This window comes from Diabrotica undecimpunctata, chromosome 11 (assembly GCF_040954645.1).
Source record: "Diabrotica undecimpunctata isolate CICGRU chromosome 11, icDiaUnde3, whole genome shotgun sequence".
NCBI lineage: Eukaryota > Metazoa > Arthropoda > Insecta > Coleoptera > Chrysomelidae > Diabrotica > Diabrotica undecimpunctata.
Window position 1 is genome coordinate 13,712,487 of NC_092813.1, and position 21,308 is coordinate 13,733,794.

General features: G+C 32.9%; 3 protein-coding genes across 3 annotated transcripts; all 3 read right to left on the bottom strand.

The window, feature by feature from the left end:
* Positions 1-8,950: 8,950 nt before the first annotated feature.
* On the bottom strand, positions 8,951-10,132 carry LOC140452695 (uncharacterized). Its single transcript, XM_072547015.1, has one exon. It carries the CDS (start codon positions 10,130-10,132, stop codon positions 8,951-8,953), a length of 1,182 nt encoding a protein of 393 aa, XP_072403116.1.
* A 56-nt stretch (positions 10,133-10,188) lies between these two features.
* Positions 10,189-10,833, bottom strand: LOC140452696 (uncharacterized). The gene has a single exon (XM_072547016.1). It carries the CDS (start codon positions 10,831-10,833, stop codon positions 10,189-10,191), a length of 645 nt encoding a protein of 214 aa, XP_072403117.1.
* A 981-nt stretch (positions 10,834-11,814) lies between these two features.
* LOC140452697 (uncharacterized) lies at positions 11,815-15,007 on the bottom strand. Its single transcript, XM_072547017.1, has 4 exons — positions 14,864-15,007; positions 13,543-13,701; positions 12,701-13,134; positions 11,815-12,499 (listed from the first exon to the last, which is right to left on the bottom strand). Exons 1-4 carry the CDS (start codon positions 15,005-15,007, stop codon positions 11,815-11,817), a joined length of 1,422 nt encoding a protein of 473 aa, XP_072403118.1.
* Between the last annotated feature and the right edge of the window lie 6,301 nt (positions 15,008-21,308).

The window sequence follows — 21,308 nt, forward strand, 5'->3', positions numbered from 1 at the left end:
GTAAGTCCAATTGTTCCGCTAGCCTTCGAATGCTCAGTAATAGAAACTTAAATAGACTCTTAAATGTGATTTAGTCTGGCCTGTTGAATAGATTGATAGAGTGAAATAAAACAATAACTTGTTTAGCTAGAACTGTAATTGAAAAAGGGCAAGAAATAGAAACTTATAAACTGTGAGTGAATAACTAATCGTAAGGAACCTAATTAGATAATTACAGTTTACGAACGAAAACACTATAACACTTCACATTAAGGGTTCCCGATATATTGCGTAACTTGCGATTGCGAACGTGGAGAAAAACTCTCCGAAACTTGAAAAGTAGGTCTAAACCCTACAACTGTTGCTAATTCACTGGCTTCCCCTAGTTACTCCGAAATTATTGTCTATGCATTTTGAAGGATCTACCGGTTTAAGGTCAATATGGGCGGAGATTAACATTCTAAGAAATAAGTCAATGCAGGCAAGGAATTTATTTAGGTAACAGATGCGGCGGAAATATTTTTATTTTGTTTTGAAATAGAATTATTTGGTTGGAGATTATTGTTCTCCAACAACTATATTTCTCATTGATATTGATGTGTCCTTTCCCTATCTTTTTTGTCTCGCTTATTCCCATTATTTGTACCTTCATTTTTTCCATTTCTTCCGTAGCTTCTATTTCCTTGCCGGTCAGAGATGTCACATTCCATGTCGCTATTCCTATATGATTTGTCTTGTTAAGATGTATTTCCTTATTACTGTATTCTTCTTCTCCATTATTGGTGTTAACGTTGATTTCATGCTCCCTGGTTTTTGTATTAACATTATATCCGTTATTTATTTTATTACCGTTTTTATTTTTAATGCTAATATTTAATTTTTCCCTACCTTCATTACTAATGCTATGCTCATTTTTGATATTCCCCCTAACTATAATATTATCACTACTGTTAGTATGCCTAATACCCATATTCCTATCACAAGTCATATTTCTAATGGCATACTTATCATTAGACTTCGGCAAATATGCAAATAAAAATGTAGAAAATATGCGCATAAATATGCACGTGTTTACCCGAAAATATGCAAATATTTTACAAAATATGCATACAAATAAATAAAAAAATCGTAAAATAGTAACAATTTTATTTAAAAAAAAAGTGTACATAACTAAATATTTCCTACTATTCATTAAGATTTACATTTATTTTAAGTAACTACATCATTTTTAAGTATGAATAAACTTATTTAGAATTATGGTAACAATAAATGACCAAGTGGTGTTCAAAATTTTCTAACAAAAACTTGTGGCTTCTGTCTGAGTACATATATTTATATATGGAAAAACTTCGTTCAACATCAACTGGTAAAACATTTGGTTCTAAATTAATTGTTTCCGAAATATTTCCAGCTAGAACACTGACTACTTCAGAAAGAATATGGTAACCTTTATTTTTTTCCATAGTAGCTTCAAATTTTTTTAAAATATCTTTTCCAATATTACCTCTAACGTTCCGACAACATGACGCAAATTATTTTATTAATGCTGTAATTTCGAACAATGACAGTTTTGGTGATTCTAACTGAGTAATTGTTTTTTGAACAAAACTGAAATTTGATTTTATAAATGAAAGTTCTTGTTGAAGCAAGTTACTCTGAAAAGTTTGTTTAGAATCCAAAAGAGATTGGGAACTTTCATCTGTTAACGTATCAATTATGTTCTTTATTTTAACAAAATGATCTGCATAAAAATTAGCTGCTTCTAACCATGTTCCCCATCGCGTTAAAATAGGTTGTGGGGAATGTTAGGTAGCATTTCTTTATAAAGTTGAATTCTTATAGGAGATTTAAGAAATACTTTTTTGACACTGGATATCATGGTATTTACAAGAGGAAACTTTTTTCGTATTTCCTCTGCAACTCTGTTTAATCCATGCGCTACACAAGTAACATGTATTAAATCTGGGAAAAATATTTTTAAATTTTGTCCTGCTTTCACCATATAAGGAGCAGCATCCGATAAAATAAGCAGTAATTTATTAGAAGGAATAGTTGTCGGAAGAAAAAAAGTTGCTAATGTTTCTTGTATAAAACGCGAAATTGTTAAAGCATTTGTTTTCTCAAGTTGCTGGCATGAAATAAGATGAGATTTTGGTAAGGTATCTTCTTTAAGAACACCAATCAATAAATGAGCAATATACTTTCCTGAGGAATCAGTGGTTTCGTCTACAGATATGTAAAAATAATTATCTGCAATTTCTTCCTTAGTATTAATTAACACCGACGAGTATATCCCGTTCACATTATTTCTTCTTAGAGACCGATCACTTGGAACATTAAGTTTGCAATATTTTTTTAGAAACGAACTAAAATTTACATTTGCTAATTTTGAAAGCGGTATGTTTGCAGACACTAATGCGCGACAAGGGTCTTCATTAAAAGTTTCTTGCTCATCTAATTTTTTGAAGTAGATTAGAAACATTTAGCCATTGAAGTTTGATGTTTTCCTCCTATTTTTCCTTTTTTTGCAATGTGTGAAGCAGTTCTCACATGTTGGTCTATCTGAAATTTCTTCTCACATGCTATCTATAAATAAAAATAAAAACCTTTATTTTAACCCAACCTTAAAAATATAAAAATATACAAGGTGTTTTTGGTTAATCAAATAACTGGTTTGGAAAAAAAAACACTCGCTAAGTGTTTTAAATGCAGTATTAATCCACAAATTAGTTTTGTTACTAACCATTAGTACATCATATAACTTATTTTAAAATTCAACAAGTTTTTTTTTTTTGTTAATTCAATTACAATAAAAATAATTGTGTTTTAGAATAGCTGACTTCATAAAAAAAAGTAAAGGTGAAAAATTTTTCTAAATACACACCATTGTATTGTACCATGGACAATTTTTTCTCACTAAAGGAAGCTATTTTTCATTTAAAAACAACCTACGAGTACTAAATTTCAAGTAAATACGTGTATTGGTTTTAAATTTATTGTTGTTATTAACTAAAAGAATTTAATTTTTTTTAATTTTAACACCCTGTATCTCGAAAAGTAAATAAGTTTGACCCCTCATTAACTAGGTATATCGTTTTATTTAATTTTTAGAGAAGTATCTACAGTCAAACGTTGTAAGTGTCATTTGGGAACACCCTGTATGTATGAAATATTAGATATTTAATAGAAAATATTAGATACTTACAATTTTGCCACAGACTGAACAGTAGATTTTTCCCATATCCATAGACAGCTCTTTATAAGATTTAATCCAAGTTGAAGCACTGGTTGTTTTAGGCATTATAAAATCACAATCTTCCTTTTTGTTACGCACAACGAGTGTTTACGCTTTGAATATCAAAACAAAAATGATTTACAAATCTGAGCATCAAATTAGAAATGTTTAGTTACCTAATTCAATAAACTGGGAGATTTTGGAAAATCCCTAAATTAGGAACAAAACTATTAGCCGTTTACCTGCTGTTAAGATACAATAAATTGTAGATAGATTTGTGGATTAGATCATAAAATGCAAATGAGCGAACCCTTAGCGATTATCCAATAAGTGAATGCCTCAATGACCGAGACTTTCTAAGAATGTTGAGAGCTACTTAAATTGATCTTCTTTGAAATTGTAAATGTTTTGTACCTGTAGAGATTACGTACTTAGATCATTTCTTGATTAAAATGACTACAAAATTTTATACAAGAATTAAAATAAATTGGTATGTTTAAAAATTTTCAAATACAGTATAAAAATCTGAACTTTTATGCACTTTATGCAAACTTTTATACAAATATGCCAAAATATGAAATATTTGCATAAAATATGCACAATATGCAAAATATGCAATATGCATATTTACCGAAGTCTACTTATCATTTACATTTCTAATCCTATTCCTATTACTACTTAAAACTAAACATTTATAATCATTGTCCAGTTTATTTTGTAATTCTTCTTTCTTTATTCGTTGCTTGACCTCTCCTTGGTTCTTTTTACGTTGCTCTGGTAGTTTTTTGAACTCTCTATTTCCACTACTTTTTCTTCTTTATAGCACCATCTCCATTCCTTGCCGTCTACTGTGATTTTATTGTATCCTATTTTGACCATTTTTTCGTTTTCCCTCATTTCTCTTGATTTATCTCTTAAAGCTTTCATTTTCTCTCTCTCTCCTTTTGTGAGATCCTCTGTAATCCATATTTTTTTGGTCTTCACATTCTTAAGTTTGTATTTGTTTCTTAAGATTGATGTTTTTTCTTCTTCGCTTTCTAGTTCAATTAGGCATGTTTTTGTGCCTATTTTTTGTGCTCTTCTAATATTAGTTTTGACTTCAAGATGATTTTCTAACATAGTAGTCATTCCTTCTTTTAATGTTTTTGGGTCTTCAGAGTCTATTATTGCTCCACTAATGATTATATTCTTCTTTCTTTTTTCTTTGTCTAATCTTTCCAATGAGTGTTTTAGATCCTTTAATTCTTCCGTTATCTTTTTGTTATCGGTTTTGGTTAGTTCGTTTTCTCTTTTCAGTTCTTCTTTCTCTTTTGTCCATTCTTCCTTCACCCTTTCTATTTCCAGCTTTATGATTTTTATTTCTTCATTATTTAGTTTTATCTCTTCTTTAACTTCATTTATATATCTTCTGATCTCCTTATTTTCTTCCTTCATTTCTGTTTTCAGCTCTTTTATTTCCGTTTTAATCTCCTTATTTATTTCTTCTAGTAGTTTCTTTAGTTCTTCCATTTCGCGATTTTTTATGTTATCCTTTTGAGGTGTTCTTAACGTAGCTTTGCTTCTTTTGAAGGCTTCCTCCTCGTCGGATGAGTTATCGTGTTCTGGTTTATTTCTTTTGCTGTTCATTCGATTTTGTTACCTTCTATATTAATATATATTTTCTATATTAATATACACCAATATAGTATTTTCCTATATTAATTAACCTTTTTTATTACAATAACAATGAATATTTATTATTTTAATTTAATTTAATTCTAATCCTAACTTTAAACTAATTTATTCTAAGGCCAGATCTGGATTTTTGTAATAAACTTATGAGGCTTTTATTTTAATATTTAATTTTTGTCGGCACTAATTAGTTTCTTATCTGCCAAGAAACCAAAAAAACGCGTAGGAATGCCTAAGCGGGTCGACCCCTCGGACTTAAAACATTCGCCAAAACCAGTTTTTTTAATCTTTCACACAGTTACACATATTATGTCCAAAAGTTTGGAATATTGGAATATTTCATCTTTTTATTGATTTTTATATATAAAATCTTCTGAATATTTAAACATCATTTTGTTTCAATTATCAACAATACTAAATAAATCTCAAAACCAGATAAACGATATGCGAAAAAAATTATTATTTTCTTGGAGTGAAAAACTTACAATGTACAACTTACGTTTAAAAATAAATTAGTATAGAAAAAAATAATTTTTAATAAAACTTATAATAAGTATTTCCTTCATTGGCCTGTATGCAAGCCTGTAGGCGATTTGGCATGCTGCCGATTAACTGGTCGAGCTGGGCTTGCGGAATTCTCTCCCATTCTTCACGAGCAGCATCTTTAAGCTCTCAAAGTGTAATAGGGGGATTGTTTCGCTTCTTGATGCGTGTTTTGAGAATGTCCCAAGCATGTTCAATAATGTTCATGTCGGGGGAATTCGAGGGCTACTGTAATGTAGATATTCCTTCTTCTTCAAGAAAATTTTGTACTACTGATGTTCGATGAGGAGGTGCGTTGTCATGCATAAACACAAATTCATTACCTACTGCCCCTCGAAATAGACGTACGACAGGATTTAAAACTTCCTTGATGTATACAGCACCAGTGACTCTTCTCTCCAGAACCAGCAGTGACGTCCGTGTACCACTCATAATACCACCCCAAACCATAATACTGCCACCTTCAAATGGGACACGCGGTTTAGCTGTTTCTAGTGGGGCTTGTAGTCCTGGGGCCCTCCAAACCAGTGTTCTTCGCGAATCTGATACCAAGTCAATTTTTGACTCATCAGAGAACATCACGTTATTCCAGTTAGGATCATGATGCGCCATTTCTCTAGCCCATTGCAACCTTACTATTTTGTGTTGGTAGGTTAGTTTAGGAACACGTAGCGGTCTTCTACGATACAAATTGACCGCATTTAGTCTGCGTGTTATTGTTTGCCGTGAAATATTCAGTCCTTGAAGCCTAGAAATTTTTCTGGATATACCACTTGTAGATTCCAGACGATTTCTACCAGCTATAAATGTTATTTGCCGGTCTTGTGCTGCTGTTGTACATCGATTTCTACCACTTCTGAGACGATCCTTGACTTTATCTGTATCTTGGATTTTTTTTTTAATTTTCGATACAGCACTCTGAGTAACATCACGAATATTCACGATATAACTTTGACTAAAGTCCTGTTGTAACAAATCAATTACTCTGGATCTGTCAAAATGAGATATCACGTTTTTAGGCATTTTTAAACGGCTCAATTCAAATTTAAACGAAGACTGAAATAATGTGTAAATACGCTAATCAGTTGAAAGTGACCAAAATCATACAAAAACGATTCAAATTTTTTATCATTTTCATTTAAAAACCCTCTAGAATGAATATCAACAACAGTTTCAAAACCACCATAGGCGTAGAAGATATATTATTTGTACGTATTCCAAATGTGTGTATTTATTTACTCAAAACTTGTTAAAATTATTTAAAATGGTTATATCTTACTTGTCTGATGGTATTTCTTTTATTCACTACTATCACCTGTATGCACTTAACTTTTAACTCTTATTTTTGAACTTTGTTGAATTTTCTAACTTGTAATTCCCCAATTATTTGAAGTTTATTACGAAGCAAAAATCAACGAAACTACTGTGTCACTTGCAGGACCGTCTCCCCCATCAGATTATTTTAAACACAAAACAAAATTTATTTTAAATATCTCAGTTTACTGTAAAATTATATTTTTATTGAAAAGTTGAAAAATAGTTACAAACAGTAGGGGCCTCTGACTAGTTCATAGTCTGTTTTCCGATTAGTAGTTGAGGTTAAAAAAGTAGAAAAAGTATTAATTTGCACAGAATTCCTATGCAGTGTTCCCATTTAACCTTCAAATAGTATGTCGTTAATGGCCTTTTTCGCAAAAATTTTTTGCGATGCGTCATTTTTTCAAGTTCTACTGCCCAAGCAGAAGCAATTTTCTCATAATCAGTTGATGGTTTTTCAAGGTGTTTAAGGGCTAAAGCTGTTAATTGTTTGGACTCATCAAGTTTTCTTGCCTTCGTTTTTGGTAATCCCTCCTATGTGCACTGCCGTAAAAAAACATTTATTAAATTTTTGTTTAGTAGTAATAAGTTTGTATATTAACAATTTAACTTGTAATTGTAGTTGCCAACAACAGAAGCTGAATGGAAAGCTATTGCCAATCGATTTAATGTTCAATGGAATTTTCCTAATTGTCTAGGAGCTGTAGATGGAAAGCACGTGGCAATTAAAAAACCTCCACATACAGTCTCATATTATTACAATTACAAAAAGTTTTTTAGTATTGTAATGATGGCAGTTGTAAATAGCAATTACGAATTTATTATGGTAGATGCAGGAATTAATAGACGAATATCAGACGGAGGTGTTTTGAATTATACTGCATTTGGAAAAGCATTATCAGATAATTCACTTAAAATCCCAGAACCTGATCTGTTGCCAAATAGTCAAAAGATACTACCCTTTGTCTTTGTTGGAGATGACGCTTTTGCACTGACAGAAAATTTCATGAAACCTTACAGCCAAACAGGATTAACGATGGAAAAAAGAATTTTTACTTATCGACTTAGTTGTGTCCGTCACATTGTGGAAAATGCATTTGGAATATTAGTATCAAAATTCGGTGTATTTCAACGACCTATTGCATTATTGCCTAAGAAAGCTCAAATCATTGTCTTATCATGTTGCTATTTACACAATTATTTAAGAAGAAACCAATCTCAGTCATACATCTACAATAATTCTGTGGATGTAGAAGATTTTGAATCAGGAAATATTGTTAAAGCAACTTGGAGAACAACTGGACAATCAATATCACTTTATACAACTCATGCCAGAAATTCAGCCACTGTAGCAAAAAGTGTCAGAGATAATTATTGTGATTTTTTTAATAACGAGGGACAGGTTTTGAAGAAAAAACTATGGGGTTGAAACACTTTTATTACGTATATTTTGATTACAATCGTTAAAAAGATGACTAATACAAAATATCGACCGACTTGGTCGAGTGTTGATGGCGAAGTGAGTCTTTCGCGCCAAAGCCGGTTTCTGCTTTAGCGGGCAAAACACAAAGCGTTACCGTTAGTGGCGCGTATGTTTAAATAGAAATAAAAATGAATATATCACCACTGTGATAAATAATATTTAAAATAAATATAAATGCGAAACGGAACAGGCCGCCCGCCTTGAAAGGCCAAAGTCTTTCAAAATAATACAACAACTTAACAATTTCAAAAATGACCAAAATTTTTCAAAAGTCTAGCACTATTCACTGCATGGTAGAGGGCAGATGACAGATACTGCTCTCTTAATGATACCTCTCGTCGTCTTTATGGACACCACCCTGGAAACTCCGTCTGGACCTGGATGCAGCTCGACTACACGTCCCAACTGCCTAATCAGAGAAGGCAAGTTCTTTTCCTTGATAAGAACTAGTGTGCCAATATTAATGTCTTTGGAAACTTGTTTCCATTTTTTCCGCTGCTGCAGCTCTCCTATGAACTCCTTAGACCACCTTGACCAAATGTGCTGCACCATTTTTTGAAGGCGCTGGAAGTGGTTCAATCTATTTTCGTTTATTGACATCAAATCAGGTTCAGAAATGGCTGTCAAAGGCCTTCCAATCAGAAAATGAGCCGGAGTCAAAGGACAAAGGTCATTGGGGTTTGATGAAAGGGCAGATATAGGACGACTATTAAGGACAGATTCTACTTCTGTATTGTACAGAATTCCTCATACGTGAGGTGAGCATTGCCGACGACGCGTTTTAAATGCGATTTCATTGACTTAACGCCGGCCTCCCAAAGGCCACCGAAGTGCGGCGATTGTGGAGGTATGAAGTGCCATTCAATACTTTCGATTATTGAATGGTCTTGAATCTCACGCTTATTAGTCTTAATAAAATCATAAAACTCTTTTAGTTCACGATTAGCACCCTGAAAGTTAGTTCCATTATCAGAGTATATCTTAAGAGGCTTTCCTCTTCTGCTTACAAAGCGCTTAAAGGCTGCTATAAATGAATGAGTAGGTAAATCAGATACCAGTTCTAAATGAACAGCACGAGTTGTGAAACACACGAATAAGGCTACATATGCCTTTAAAAGTTTGCATCCACGCCCCTTTCGATCCTTGACTAAAAAATAACCTGCGTAATCTACGCCTGTGATATAAAAAGGAGGGGATGGGTCAACACGATCCTTCGGTAAATCACCCATAATTGGAGACAGATTTTTAGGTGGACTTGCACGACAACACCTAATACATTTATGGACGATACGCTTGGCTGAATTTTTACCATGAATAGGCCAAAATTCATTTCGAATTGTAGATAAAAGAAGAAGAGGACCTGCATGACAGAGTTTAACGTGCAGGTCTAAAAGAATTAAGTCAGTAAAATAATTATTAGATGGTAGCAAAATCGGATGTCTTTTCTCAAAAGAATACGATGAATTTTTTAATCTACCACCAACACAAAGTATTCGATTTGAATCGAGAAATGGTTGCAACGAAATGAGTTTTCCTTTTGGGCTTATAGGCCTCTTTTTTGTCAAATTGCGTATTTCTTCCGAGAAACATTCATTCTGAACTATCCTTACTAGGTAAAACATAGCGGTTGAAATCTCCTGAGAAGTTAAAGCACCTGAAGCTCTCTCATGAAGGGAAGACTTGGATATTTTGCAATTATTAATGAATCTCAGAATGTAAGCAGTACATCTCTTTAACTTAATTAAACTAGAGAATTGCTTTATTAATGAAAAGTCTAATGTGGCAGACAAAGTAATGACCTCGGCAGTCTTTAACTCCGGAATGTCATCTGGAAGAGAAAATTGTGTAGGATAATCATTTGATTTAAGCCAGGAAGGTCCATGCCACCATAAGTCAGAAGACATGAGTAATAGGGGATTAATTCCACGAGAAGCAAGATCAGCAGGATTATCCTTCGAAACTACGTGGTGCCAACTTTTCCTTTCTGAATCTCAGCGACACGATTTCCTACAAACGTCTTTAATAGTTTTGACTGTGTGCGTATCCATGCCAGAGTGATAGTAGAATCAGACCAATGAAATACTTTATCGAAATTGATATCTGAGGACTTGATTACCCTTTCAGACAAACGAGCAAGTAACAATGCGCCGCACAATTCCAAACGAGGTATACTAATCACCTTAAGGGGTGCAACCTTGGATTTTGCGCATAACAGACGAACCAAAACATGTCCATCAGAATCAACACTCTTAACATAGATTGCAGCACCATATGCCTTGTTGCTGGCATCAGAAAAACCATGTAGCTCACAAGAGATTGAATCCTTTAATTTTACGTACCTAGGTATTTCGATATTATTTAATCTAAGTAATTTCTTCTTAAAATGCTGCCACTGCGTAAAAATGATTTGAGGAACAGATTCATCCCAGCCTTGCTTTTCTTGCCAAAGAATTTGCATTATAATCTTGGCCGTAATTGTGCAAGCGCTAAGCAGCCCAAGAGGATCATAGATCTGAGCAATACGAGAAAGAATTATTCTCTTCGTTACCTTATTAGGATTAGGTAAATCAGCTACCTTATATCTTAGTGTGTCCGAATCACACATCTAATTTAGGCCAAGTACCTATACCTTTTCCTCTCCACCGAATGATTTTAGATTTGATAGACACTTGGAACTTTGAATTTTATTAAGTACTACCGGATCATTCGATACCCACTTCCTCAACTCAAGACATCCGCTGTTTAAGATATTGTTGATATCCTTGCATACATTTGACAATGACTCTGCGCAATCTCCACCTGTCAGAAGATCATCAACATAGAAATCTCGCAAATATTGATGATCTTGGAAGCAGTAGGGTGAAGATCTTTATTCTCGGATGCTAACTGAAATAAGCAACGAATGACCTGAAACGAAGCTGAAGCTGTTCCATATGTGACCGTATTTAGCTGATATGTGCTCAGAGTATCAGAAGGAGAAGAACGCCAGAAAATTTGCTGAAGTGCTCGTTGTTCAGGATCCACGAGCACCTGACGATACATTTTTGTAATATCAGCAGAAACAACAAATGCATATTGTCGAAAACGCAATAAAATTACGAATAGATCGTCCTGAATGGTAGGACCCCAAATTTGAATGTCATTTATTGATAGACCAGAAAAAGATGGAAAGGAACCGTCGAACACCACACGAAGCTTTGTGGTGAGACTGTCATCCTTTAAGACCCCGTGATGGGGAAGATAATACGAAAAGCTCTGTTGACTATCATCAACCTTGAACATGTGACCAAGTTGTATGTATTCTTCCATAAATTCGGTATACATCCTTTTTAGGGCGTCATTTTTATGAAGTTTTTGCTCCAAGTTGAGAAAACGTTTTGATGCCTGTCGCTTTGAATCACCTATATTTGCAATGGAGCCCCTCAGAGGTATATTGGTGATAAAGCGACCTTCGTCATTTCTCTTCACCGTTGAGGAGAAGTGTTTTTCGCATATTAAGTTTTCCTCGGAAAGTACAGGTTCCGTGTACTTTTCGAGTTCCCAGAATTTTTGTAACTGAACATTTAAGTCAGAACTTGAATCATTTCTACTGAAGTTGCAATATGAAACTGCTTCCCTTGTCATTAAACTGACCGGAAACTATCCAACCGAACCTTGTTTTCTGCATGACTGGAGCAGAAGGACCTAAACTGAATTGTCCCACACACAAGATTTTCCAGAAAGTATCAACACCTATCAGAATGTCGATTTTTGAAGCAACATGAAAATCTGGATCTGCTAGTCTTAAATGACGTGGAATATCTAAGTTTCCAATGTCGAAACTATATGCTGGAATTCTATCGCAGATACTATTGACTACGAGACATGAAAGAGATGTAGAAAACGAAGACTGCCTTGACTGAATCTTCGCTGTGCACTTAGATCGAATGTTTGAGACTGCATGACCTATCCCTACAATAGAGATATTTACCTCGGACCTTGATAGCGCTAGCTTATCAGCTAATTCTCTCGTTATGAGATTTGATTGAGAGCCACAATCAAGAAAAGCCCTACATTGATGAACCCTACCGATTTTATCGAATATTTGAACGACAGCTGTAGACAAAATTGATTGAGCTACATTCGAGTGAGCTGAAAGAGACACTTGGTGTTCAGGTTCAGACTCCACCCGCTGATTAGTATCGGTAGTGTGAACGGATTGTTTATCTAAATGCAACAAACTATGGTGTTTTGCCTTACATTTTTTACACGCTCCATATTTGCAGTTGGAGCTAAAATGGCCAGAATAAAGGCAATTTGTACAAAGTTTTGAATCCCTAGCGTGTTTGATTCGCTCTTGGGTCGAAGCCCCCAAGAATTTAGCGCAGTTATATATTTTATGATCTTCTTTGCAGAACGTTCATGCTTTTCTATTGAACGAGAGAAAAGATTGCGACTGCCTTGAGAATTTGGACTGCCTGTCCGATTTATACGTAACTTTCGATACTTCTAGCTTCTCTAGAAGATCAGCTTTGCCTTTCAAGAATGCGATCATATCTTCAAAGGTAGGAAGATCACTTCCGGATCTATATGATTCCCATTCCCTCGCAGTGAGGGCATCTAACTTGCTTGCTATCATGAATATTAACAGAGTGTCCCAAGAATGGACAGGCTGCTGAAGAGATTCTAGCGAACGCAAGTTTTTCGAAACATTGTCAATTAGTTGACGAAGATGAGTAGAAGATTCTTTTGGAATGGGTTGCAAATCAAATAAGGCCTTTGTATAACTGTAGATCAAAAGACGCGTGTTTGCAAACCTTTCGCATAGTAAGTTCCATGCTATATCATAATTCGCGGCCGAAATCTCTAATGAGCTGATAACCTGTTCAGCTTCTCCACCTAGAGATGCCCGAAGATAATGGAACTTCTGAATTGAATTGATCGAAGGATTTTTATGAATTAGACTATCATAGGTATCATGATACTCAAGCCACCCCCCGTATGACCCTTTGAAATGAGGCAACTCAATAGTTGGGAGCTTTATTTGAGAGTTAAGTGGACTGTATTAATTTGCTCTACATTTGTTAAATGAGTGCTACCTAAGTTCAAAGAAAATGATTCTACGGGACGATTGTTACATTCAGGCTTATTTAAAATCGAATTTATTAATGCTTCTGCTTGTGATACAAGCGAATAATACAAATCTGAAAAGCTTTCCCTATTAACAAAATCCACAAGGAAAATAATTCCTGCAGCTGGCTGTATACCACGTATAACAAAAGAGGTTAGTCTTTGTATGTGGGTATATTTTATAAAATAAAATATACCCACATACAAAGACTAACCTCCTTTCCCTATTGTCTAATTCCTCAAAAACATTCTTCGAAATGTTTTCTATTTCGTATTGAATTTTTTCGAATTCATTTATAACAGGCTGTATATCTGCTAACCTGGTTTCTACCTCAATAACTAAATTGTCAGATTGTTTTTCAATCTGTTTATTAAGACATTTTTTGAATATTGTCAATTGTGATTTGAGTATACCCCTTTTTTTGTTTAAATCTTTTAGAGACATAATAAAATATTTTTTAATAATACTCGAAGTTTATTTTACGATGAAAAGATTTAAAATGTTTACCAGTATACTAATGAAATAATGAAATCGCAATTATAAGAAAAGGTTTTACCTGTCGTTATGAATAAGCAATAAAATTGTACAAAATGTTGAAAATTCTATTTTTTATCTAACTGCAAGTAAAACCGCATAAATTATATAGGGTTCGTTACCTGAAATGTAAGTAAGGCAATAAAAGGTTTTACTCGGCGATAAAAAATCAAGTATATGAAATGAATAGTTGTTTTGTTTCGAAGCAAGACAGGTTTTTGTACCTTTTAAAGAAATATTTGAGTAATAAAATGAGTTTAACCAAATAAACAGGTTTTTATAATTGACCCTAGTTAAACGACATTTAACTCCACGCAAGTAGAAAGAATATATGAAATAGAGATGGGAAAGGCTCACTTACTTTGATTAGGCGTGCTGTTGACCAGATGAAGTTCTATCCACGCACTAGATGAAAGACTACAGATGCTTTCTGCTACGGTGCTGGATGTAATGTTGGGTGGACTGCTAGCAGCTTGAATTGTAGCTCTACAGGAACCGCCCGAAGGTTGTAATCGTTACTTGTAACGGTTACTTGTAACCACTTGACTCCGCCCTCACGAACAGAAGAGGACGACTTGCCGGCTAGTTAACTAAATTTAGATTGAATCAAACTGCACAAATGTCTTTGATAACCACTGATATATACAACTCGAATGGACCATGAAGAAAAAACTATGGGGTTGAAACACTTTTATTACGTATATTTTGATTACAATCGTTAAAAAGCCGACTAATACAAAATATCGACCGACTTGGTCGAGTGTTGATGGCGAAATGAGTCTTTAGCGCCAAAGCCGGTTTCTGCTTTAGCGGGCAAAACACAAAGCGTTACCGTTAGTGGCGCGTATGTTTAAATAGAAATAAAAACGAATATATCACCACTGTGATAAATAATATTTAAAATAAATATAAATGCGAAACGGAACAGGTTTCATGGCAACATAAATTTGCTTAAAATGTAAACTTGAATTATTAAACTTTATATGCTTACATTGATTTTTAAAACAGTTTTTGAATTATCACTGTCCACATCGTTTATATTATTATCTGCTTCTTCCTTATCATTATTCCCTTCCTGTATAGTACTTTGTGAAGCACTAGGTTCGTCCTGACCCACGAGAAACTGCATTACCATAATGTTGGTTAAATTACATTGTCTGTCTCTGCACCACTTGTTTTAGAGTCCCTTATACGACGCAATTCTTTTCTAAAGTTAGTACGCAACGAAACTGCAACTTATCAGCATCTGGATAATATTCTCTATATTTTTGGAGCAATTGATACTACTGTTCTTTTTTTTTATTTTATTACTCTAATCTTTACTCTTGACATTCCACAAAGCCAGTAACGACCGATACACATCGATGCACTCTATAATCTATAATAAACTTTCTTTCTGCCCATTTTTCCTTTGCGGACATATTTTTTGCCGTACCGCGATGTTTACAACAAGAGTGTTAAAACGAAACTGAACCAACATTGCGCAATATTACTCACAGACGCCGCAATATTTACAATATGCTCAATAAAAATGAAAGTCATGTTGATTGACACAATATATTGCTCAATCATTCAATGTGACCAACAGACGATCAATATATTGTACAATATAAATTATTGTCCAATATATTGACCATAATATTAACCATCTAGGGGCCGCTTTATACTGAATTTTATCTTTAACACTTCCATTCAGCATAATTTTTTCTTGTTACTTTTACATATTGCAATTATACCTGGTCACTAAGGACCACAACAGATCTGAAAAGGTCGTAGTCGAATAGACCAAAAGATACTATATGAATACTGTATTGTTGAGATAATACTTTGATTGGTATCGTTTTCTTTGTATTTTTCCATGTTGCAAATGCAACCAGCTCATGTTGCTAATATACTGGACCTAAGCACAATTTCCTTTTGCTGTTTTCCATAGTGTGATACATGATTGAACTATATTTAGGACCCATTACATATTTTCTTTTGGTGCTTTTTCAATAAGGTTTAAATTCTGTTGCTTTTATAGTAGAAACCCTCAATTCAGAAGAGTGATATCATAGTTTAAACGCCGAATATCCTCAAATTTAAATGTACACAGCAGTCCTCGAAAACTGCCTGTTTTCTCGATTGAAATTTGTGTTTCCTCATAAGAAATTACAGAATATATAAAGTTGTATATTTATTTGTGCTTCTCTATAGTAGACTTGACCAGAAGTTGTCGTACAGTGTAGCCAAATCTTGTTCACAAGTAGTAATTATGGTCATACAAAACCTGTATTCTTCCACGCAGCGATTATTACCGTCATAAAAATACCAAAAAACATGATTTTTTCAATAGTAAAAATTAAGCACAAAATTGTAATAAAATAAATTTTATTTATATGTTCCGTTTCGTTACGTATTTAAATTTATAAAATAAAAATCGATATTTTAAAACATTATTTTTCAATCGTTTGGCAATGTTGGAATTAGCGAGGGAACTCGGTTTTACAATTCGGATCCAGACATGCAGTAAAACTAGTTTTTATTATTTTTTGCCGAAGAAATGAACGAAGAAAACATTGGTGTTTCTATGGGTAAATAGTGCATGTATTTTTGTGAGTATATTTTATGTGATAAGTTTGTAAACTTATTGTTGTCAATACTGTTTTATCAATATTGTATTGTAGTATTGATAAAACGTGTTATTGATAATAAGAGTGTTATAGTTTGTCGTTTTACAGTAAATATTTAGTTATATTCTTTGAAATTATTGTATATATAGTATATATCCAGATTATTGAAATACAATGGACGAAAAACCGAGTTGTTCCAAGAGAAGACAGCAAAATTCTGATGTTGATTCCAAGAATGAAAAGCCGCAAAAGAGACGGAAAATGTTAACGTCCGAAGAGAAGGTAATGATACGAAACGTTTATGAAGGAATTGTCGGCAGAAAAATGGCATTAAACGTTAGCCAAGCGGTCGACATTTGTAGCAGTTTAACAAAAGTATCCGTTAGCTGTATTTATCGTGTACTTAAAAATACATCGGAAAATAAAAAGCAAGAAAAAGGTAAAACTAGAGGTAGGAAAAGCATTGTTTTGGATGACGAGACAAGGAATATTATACGTCGAAAAATTCATTCATTTTATTTTCGGAGTGAAATTCCAACACTGAAAAAAATTTCTCAAGAGCTCGAAAATGATGACTCTTTACCCAAGATATCTCGTAAGGTCTTAATTAGGACCATGCACGAAATGAACTTTCGATACGTAAAACGCAACAGAAAAAGTATGCTATTAGAAAAAAATGAAATTATTCTGTGGAGAAGAAAATATTTAGAAGAAATACGAAAAATTCGCAGCACTGGATGCAAAATATATTATTTGGATGAAACCTGGATTAACGAAGGTCATATAGTTGGAAAAGTTTGGCAAGATTTAAATGTAAAAAGTAAACGCGAAGCATTTATAGAAGGCTGGTCTACAGGATTAAAGGCTCCATCAGGAAAGGGACGGCGTTTAATCATCACCCATATAGGAAGTGATACAGGGTTCCTTGATGATGGTTTGCTTCAATTTGAGTCGAAAAAAACAGGTGATTATCATGAAGAAATGACTTCTGAAGTATTTGAGCGCTGGTTTAAGAGAATCTTACCAAAATTGGAATCTGAGTCTGTGGTTGTTATGGACAATGCGCCATATCATAGCCGCAGACTAAAACAATTACCGACGACGGCATGGCGGAAAGGGAGAATTCAAGAATGGCTTACAGAAAAGGGGATTGCATACGAAGAATCAATGCTCAAAATTCAACTACTTGACATTGCACGGTTAAGGAAAAGTGAATATCTTAAATATGTTGTGGATGAAACTGCAAAAGATTATGGTGTTAAAGTTCTGCGTCTACCACCTTATCATTGCGAACTTAATCCCATTGAACTTATCTGGGCGCAAGTGAAAGGAGAAGTAGCACGCAATAACAAAACGTTCAAATTAAACGAAGTTAAGAAACTTTTGATTCAAGCAATCCTCCATGTAACTCCAGAGAAATGGGCTAAATGTATAGGCCACATAATTAAAGAAGAATATCGTATGTGGGAACTTGACACTCATGTCGAAGTTTTACTAGAGCCAATTATAATTACACCAGGTGAAGATAATGACAGCGATAGCAGCACTACATCTTCAGATTTAGACAGCGAATAATATTTTCTAATAGTTTAGTAGGAACATCAGCATAAAAAAACCAAAAACAGAAAAAAACGAGAAGAACATAGTAAGTGTGGTTAGTGTTTGTGTTAGAATAGAACAATGTTTTGTTACATCCAAAATTATTTTTATTTTGTTTTTATAGAATTTTATTTTGTTTTATAAGATTTTATTTTGTTTTGTTTTATACTGTTTAAGTGTTTTATTTTATTTAATGGGAAAATATGGCTCTTGGCGAACACCCATTTAAAAAAAAGTAACGCGCCACAAGACATACCTCTCGGGTGGTGTGGAAACTGTCTTAAAATTTGTTTTAAAAACATTTCATTGTGTAACTCTTTAAGGGCGGGTCACGTCAAAAGACGTTTTAGCGTAACTTCCGCGGCAACCGGGTGGCATCAGTAAGCTTTCTGCAAAATTACTTGTTTTTTATAGCTTTTTGTTTGTGGCATTCTGTATTTTTAGGAGACAGTAGGGAATAAGCCACAAAATATTTATTCATAGGTTTAATTTACTGACGTTTCGATCTCTATATAAAGAGATCGTTTTCAAATATACAAATGATAGCAATATTTATTTTTTTTGTGGCTTTTTGCTTGTGACATTCCGTATTTTTAGGTAGAATGTTGGAAATAAGCCACAATACATCTATTTACATGTTTATTTTACTGACGTTTCGATCTCTATTACAGAGACCGTTTTTAAAGTTAAGAAAAAAAAAAGAAAATAATATAAGAATATATGAATATATAATAATAAACAAATAAAATAAATATAACTATAATTTATATCTTTGAAAACGGTCTTTGGATATAGAGATTGAAACTCCAGTAAAAACCAGATAAATATATTGTGGCCTATTTTGAACAATAATATTTAAACATTATAATATAATTAACGTTGAAATAAAAGTGAGTGAACGCCACTGGATTTTCATACGTCTTTCCCCAATTCTACGCCTTCAAACGATGACTCACTCTCCCAAATAGTGAAAATAGAGTTTAGTTAATTTTTAAAATATGTGATACATAAACACTACTTACCTGTTATTCCAGCTACTTTACTAAAGGTGGGCTTCTTTATATTTATTATTGAAACAATATTTTTAAACTGATTTTCAAGAACTGGTTTATTAATGATTTTAATTTATCTGCTAAAAGTAAACTAAATTCTGTGTTACCATTGTTTAAATAGGACTAGTTAGCCAACGCAATGTACAAATTTGTTTGATTCTAATTGAGACAGTCACTAGATGTCACCACTCTTTCTGTCTCAATAGATTTTAATATACCATTGTTTGTTTGGTATACATTATACTAGATGGTGCTATGTGAAAAAGTTAAAGACTAAACTAAACGTCCATTTTTGATCCCCTGAATTAAATTCACCAGCGTTGCAATATTTCACTGACATAGTAGCAACAGGTTTACTTACAAATAAACATGTAACAAAAAACATACCTTGAATCACTTAAGCTATTCATTTAAAATAGAGTTATTACTATCAACTAGTAAATATCGTGTCAACTAAAATTGTACATAAACGTACTGTGGCTTCTAAATCTTCCTATATCTAAATAAGTTTAAAGAATTTAAATATTTTATTTTATTTAGAAGTGTATTACAAAAATTTGGTCCGAGGTAAGTAAAACATTTTAATTACATGTGTGTAAAACATAAAAAAACATTGTATGAGAAATGAACAAATTAGGTATTTAGAAATAAATTTTACCGGATAATACATACATTCGATAATATTTGAAAAAAGTGATTTTAAATTAAAATAATGTTACTTCCATAATAAATAAATGGTTTTTTACAGATGGCCGGAAATATTTGTTGTTATTACAAATGTGGTTTATCACCATACAAAATTCATGGATTAAGAATGTTCAGATTTCCGACAAAAATCCTTCGCCTTGTCAAAGATGGATATTACACTCTGGTAAGTAAATAGAAACTTTTTTTATATTCTTTTATTTTACACCGTTTCCGTTACGTAATTAACTTACGTTTTCGTTGGTATTATAATTATGATATAATAAACTTCGGAAGAACAAATTAGTGAGTAAAATCAAGTTAATAAACATAAACAAATATTAGATATTTAAATATGTATTTATTTAGCTATCTTTAGTTATTGTATTGAAAAGTAGAAATAAGTTCATCTTTATCGTAGAACTAATTTATACAAAGGTCCATCTGGGAAAAAATTATTGGTTTCACGTAAAAATTTTATACAGATATTTGAAGGTTCTAAAAGATATATGAGGGTTAGTTAATAATAAATCTGTGAAGACATACAGGTGATTTTGGCTATAAACGTTTTTTATCCAGTTTAGAGAAAAATAGTTAAAATAAAAATTGTAGATTCAAAAAAGTTCTTCCATTTGTGAGTTTCTAAATTAAAATATATAAATAATTCACCAAAATAATTGCAAAAAACCCTTGATTTTGCAGAAATTTATATATTTTAATAACTTTGTTTTTGCATAACGGTATGTAATGTAACTAATAAAAATAGTGACGATTTGTTTATCGTAGAAAGCGATTATGTAAACAACTTTTTGTTGACCTATCCCAGTTTAAAAAAAAATATGTTTTACAGAAGCCAAGATATTGCAAATTTTGCAATCGCGCTTCATTTTGAAAAAGTTCAAATCTAAAAAAAAACCGAGCTCAAATGTTTCTCTATTCTACTTTTCCGAAGCGGTATTTTACGAATACCATCATTTTAACGCGTTATAAATTTTTACTTCTTTACCTCATATGCCATGTTGGAACGCACAATTCAGATCTTCATTTAGGGCCCCTTCAATTTTCAGCTCTTACTGTTAATAGACAATGGAAGTATGATTTTAAGAATAAAATGCTTTGGTTTTAAATATAAAATGCTCTCTTGCCTAGTAATGGTCATAGAAGATTCTGTTTTTTTTAGAAAGTGTGTTTTTCACCAGTTTTTCATAAGCCTCTAAATAAGTTTGTGGCATAAACGATATCAACGTTATTATAAATGTTTATAAACAGAATAAATAACCTATAAACTATTTGCTCTGATTGATATTTAGCGCACTTTATTAGTTATTATAATTTATAAATAACTGCAAAAATAAGGTTTTTTTTGCAACTATTTCAGTTAATAGTTTCATGTATTTTAATTTGGATACTCTCAAAAATTACATAACTTTTTATGATCTACAACTCTAAAAAAGCTGAAAAAATCTTAAACAGGTATTTAAAGTCTCTA